Source organism: Mandrillus leucophaeus, unplaced genomic scaffold (assembly GCF_000951045.1).
Source record: "Mandrillus leucophaeus isolate KB7577 unplaced genomic scaffold, Mleu.le_1.0 Scaffold1406, whole genome shotgun sequence".
NCBI lineage: Eukaryota > Metazoa > Chordata > Mammalia > Primates > Cercopithecidae > Mandrillus > Mandrillus leucophaeus.
The window spans coordinates 25,478-30,034 of NW_012101373.1; the positions used below are offsets into that span (position 1 = coordinate 25,478).

The window sequence follows — 4,557 nt, forward strand, 5'->3', positions numbered from 1 at the left end:
ATCGAAAAATGAGCCAGGAGTGGTGGAACGCACCTGTAGTTCCAGCTACTCAGGAGGCTGAGGCCAGAGGATCGCTTGAGCCCCAGTGGTTGAGGCTGTAGGGGAGCTGTAATTGCGCCACTGCACTACAGCCTGGGCCACAGAGACCACATCTCCAGAAAAAGAAAAAAAAAAAACTTGTTAGTTCAAATGTCTGGGACCTGGCTGGATTTAATTTTCAGGGAGCTGTGTGTCTGCAGATGTGCACACCTTTATTTCTTACAAGCATTGGTGTATTACAAATTAGCACTAGGAAAGAAATCTAGAGACTGAGTTTTCATAGAAATTACCTGGTGCTGCTTCAGATATAACGTGACTTATTGAATATCGAAACTGCCTTTCTGGCTGGTGGGCAGTATTTGCACATGACGAGATAATTCCTGTTTTTCTTATTATTTTTAGTAATAGAGACGAGGTCTCACTGTGTTGCCCAGGCTGGTCTGGAACTCCTGAGCTCAAGTGATCCTCCCGCTTCGAGCTCTCAGAGTGCTAGAATTACAATACCCTGTGTTTCTAAAACTGGTCTTTGTTTTGTTTTGTCATTAGCATGTGTGACACAAGAGGTCAACATTGAACTTAGCGTTTTCAGTAGCTAAGATGAAATGTTTATATTAATGTGCTTCTGTTTCTTCATGTTTCAGGAGGAAAATAAGATTTTATTTTATCATCCAAATGAGGTAGAAAAGAATGAAAAGATTAGAAATGTCGGATTGTGTGAAGCTATTGTACAGTTCACAAGGTAATACCTTTAAGTGTGCCTTTTAGAGTTCAGTGAATTCTTAAAACTTCTGCTGGAGAATTGTCTCAAACATATTTTTTTAACCTTTGTAGGACCTTTAGCCCATCAAAACCTGCAAAATCTTTACATACCCAGAAGAATAGACAGTTCTTCAATGAACCAGAAGAACATTTCTGGATGGTCATGGTATTTACATACACGGTGTATCTTTCTGAAATTGTACGGTGAAGTTATGGGTGATCTTTACTATTCAGAATTTGGGAAAGTTCTCTGGCTATTGCGTCCAAGTAACATTAAAATAAAATTGGTTGTAATTTTAAAATCAAGTTCTTCCTATTTGCTTTATTTGTTCTTGGGGCTGTTTTAAGAAGTTGTGTTTCTGGTGCTATAGCATGTTCAAAGTTTTTAAATTAAGGCAAAATAAAAACCATGGTATAATGAATTCATTGTATAATTTCAGTTTATCAAACTTTGCAGGTTGTTCGGAATCCTATAATTGAAAAACAGAGTAAAGATGGAAAACCAGTTATTGAATATCAAGAGGAGGAGTTGTTGGTAATGTGTCATTATTTGTTTATTTATTTTAGATGTATTACTGAGTATGTTGAATCCCTCAATTGGTCGGATTTAAACTCGGTGGCTTTTGCGGAAGTTTCTGGGGGTATATAGCAAAGGTTTATGTTTATCGTTTACATGAGCACAGTCTTTTTAAAATGTATATGCACCCTATCTCACTAATACCTTCTGCTCTTCATCTACATTGAAAGCCCTCCTAAAGTAAGGCTTACTGAGTCACAAATTAGAATTTAAACACTTCTGGCTGGAAACAGTGGCTCACACCTGTAATCCTAGTACTTTGGGAAGCCGAGACGGGCAGATCACTTGAGGTCAGGGGTTCAAGACCAGTCTGGCCAATATGGCGGAACCCTGTCTTTACTAAAACTATAAAAATTGGCCAGGAACGGTGGCGCACACCTGTCATCCCAGCTACTCAGGAGGCTGAGGCAGGAGAATCGCTTGAACCAGGGAAGCAAAGGTTGCAGTGAGCTGAGACTGCACCACTGCGCTCCAGCCTAGACAACAGAGTGAGACTCCATCTCACAAAAGAAAAAAAAAGTAAACACTTTTTCAGCACACAACTATTGTGGGACCAAGTTGATAAACATTATACCGTTTGGCCAAGAGTCAGTGTAGCTTTGCCATCTCTCCGATAGACATTGTTTTCCCTCGAATTGAGATCTGTGCTGTGTTTTTGTGTTTGCAGGACAAGGTTTACAGTTCAGTGCTACAGCAGTGCTACAGCATGTACAAGGTAAGCCTGGCATTCGTTTTGAACCGAGAGTCCAACCAGTTACCCCTGTTTATATAGGCTCCAGGGTTGTTTATATAGGCTCCAGGGTTGTTTAAAGAGAAATGTTTCAGTGACTGCAAAGTGACTGTGTATTTCTCTTAGAGAAGAAAATAATGAGGCCTTGGAAACAGGTAGTGAGGTTTATGCCCACATTTATTCAGCAAGTATTGAACTCCCTTCTCTCTCTCAGCCTCAGAGTGGGAATGTGTCCCCACTGATGAAAACGTGTGTCTCTGTCCTCAAGGAACGTACAGAATGCAGATAATTTTATGATTTAAACATTTCAGTGAGGCAGGGCACAGTGTATCACACCTGTAATTTCAGCATTCTGGGAGGCTGAGGTGGGAGGATTGCTTGAGCCCAGGAGTTCAGGACCAGTCTGGGCAATATAGCAAGACCCCATCTCTACAAAAAATGTTTGCACAAGTTAGTCAGGTGTCATGGTGCATGCCTGTAGTCCCAGCTACTTGGGAGGCTGAGGTGGGAGGATCGCTTGAGCCTGGGAGGTCGAGGCTGCAGTGAACTATGATTGCGCCACCGCACTCCAGCCTGAGTGACAGAACGAGATTCCGTCTCAAAAAAAAAAAAGGGATAAAAATGGTGATTCCGTTCATTGAAAGAAAACTGAAAAATAAAAATTTGGGTGATATTATTTATATAAATTGAAACTTCAGGGTGAGTTGAAATTTTTGAAAGATGCCCAGAGCAATTAGGCAGTTTCATATATAAGACAGCATCACTTAACAGTATTTTTTTGTAACTTATATTTTTAACTCAGCTTTTCTCATGTAAATATTTTTTCTGTTGAAAAGAACTGGGAGATTTAATGAGCTGAATTAATAATCTAAAGGAAAAAAAGAACTTGTTCTACTGAAAAAGTGAGCATAGGAAATTGATTTTTTTTCCTGCCGTCTTTTACCTCATAGCTTTTTAATGGAACATTTCTGAAAGCCATGGAAGACGGAGGCGTCGAGCTTCTGAAAGAAAGATTAGAGAAATTCTTCCATCGGGTAAGTACTTTGAATTTCATTTATAACTTTAGTGAGCATTCAGCAGATTTTTAGAAAAATATGGACAGACAAGTTCGTTTCTTACGTACAAAAAACCCAGAACTTGAAAGTGGCAAAGAGCCTGAGACAGACAGTCGTAAAACTGGAGCAGCGAGGAAACGCGTGAGGCGAGAAAACGCGTGAGGCCAGGAGACGCGTGAGGCGTGTGCTCTGGACCCTCCCTCCAGCTGTAAGGCAGAGCTTCCTGCGTTCCCCCGGGGCTCTTAAAGAGTCCTGGAGTCATCTTCGGCCTCCTTGTGTTTTACCTGCATCTGTCCTGGGCTTACTCAACAGCCGTCTTTTGTGTGATGGATCAGTTGATCTTTTGTGTGATGGATCAGTTGATAAGGAAAACGTGATTATTGGAGTTGCACATTGTTAGGGATGGGCTCTGTTCACTGAACAGGCATAAGCTGTGTCGATGCAGGAAGAGTTACTGAGTTACTGGCTGTGGGACTGTGTCAGATGAGCCATTAGGGACTTGTGTCCCAAGTGCTGTTCTTCCATTGTGATTGAATTTTGCATATTTCACCCGACCTTGTCAAGCTCAGTTTATCTTTTTTTTAAAAGGAAACAAAAAAAGAGGGTCTTGTCCTGGCTGTTTTGCCCAGGCTGGTCTCAAGCGATCTTCCCTCCTCGGCCTCCCAAAGTGCTGGGGTTAAAGGCATGAGCCGACTCACCCAGTCCAGTTTCCCTTAAAGAAACAATTCTCAATTTATTTTCTTCTGAAAATACCTTCTGTGTCTATTGTTGAGTTCAACTTTTCTCTCTAAAACAGCTTTCATAGCTATTTTCGAATTTTTTGTTTCTCTGAATTACTTCTTTGTTGTTTTGTCATTTTAATGACCACAATTATCCACTCGCATATTATCTCCTGGTTTCTGTTCTTGTCCTCATTTCTCTCTTACACGTCAACATATGGATACAACTGTTGTCCTGACTACGTATCGTTTAGACGCGATTTTAGTTAAGATGGCACTTTCGGCTGGGCGTGGTGGCTCACGCCTGTAATCCCAGCACTTTGGGAGGCCCAGGCAGGCAGATCATGAGGTCGTGAGTTCAAGACCAGTCTGGCCAACATGGTGAAATCTCGCCTCTACTAAAAATACAGAAAAACTGGCTGGGCGTGATGGCGCACGCCTGTAATCCCAGCTGTTCTGGAGGCTGAGGCAGGAGAATCGCTTGAACCCAGGAGGCAGAGGTTGCAGTGAGCTGAGATCGCACCACTTCACTCCAGCCTGGGCGACAGAGCAGGACTCCATCTCAGGGGGGAAAAAAGATGGCACTGTCTGTAGTATTAATGGATAGATCCCTCATTAGGCTAATCTAATTTGAAGGGCACAACTATAAGGAATTACTTTTTTTTTTTTTTTTTTTTT

General features: G+C 41.7%; 1 protein-coding gene across 1 annotated transcript in view; it reads left to right on the plus strand.

Annotated features, from left to right (window-relative positions):
- The first annotated feature begins 241 nt into the window (after positions 1 to 241).
- LOC105535027 (vacuolar fusion protein CCZ1 homolog B-like) overlaps positions 242 to 4,557 on the plus strand; it is a 22,826-nt gene continuing 18,510 nt past the window's right edge. The window contains exons 1-5 of the mRNA XM_011973982.1: positions 242 to 778; positions 871 to 964; positions 1,256 to 1,333; positions 2,043 to 2,090; positions 3,056 to 3,139. Of these exons, the coding sequence (XP_011829372.1) occupies positions 642 to 778; positions 871 to 964; positions 1,256 to 1,333; positions 2,043 to 2,090; positions 3,056 to 3,139 (441 nt within the window). The 5' untranslated portion in view covers positions 242 to 641. The remainder of the gene's footprint in view (positions 779 to 870; positions 965 to 1,255; positions 1,334 to 2,042; positions 2,091 to 3,055; positions 3,140 to 4,557) is intronic.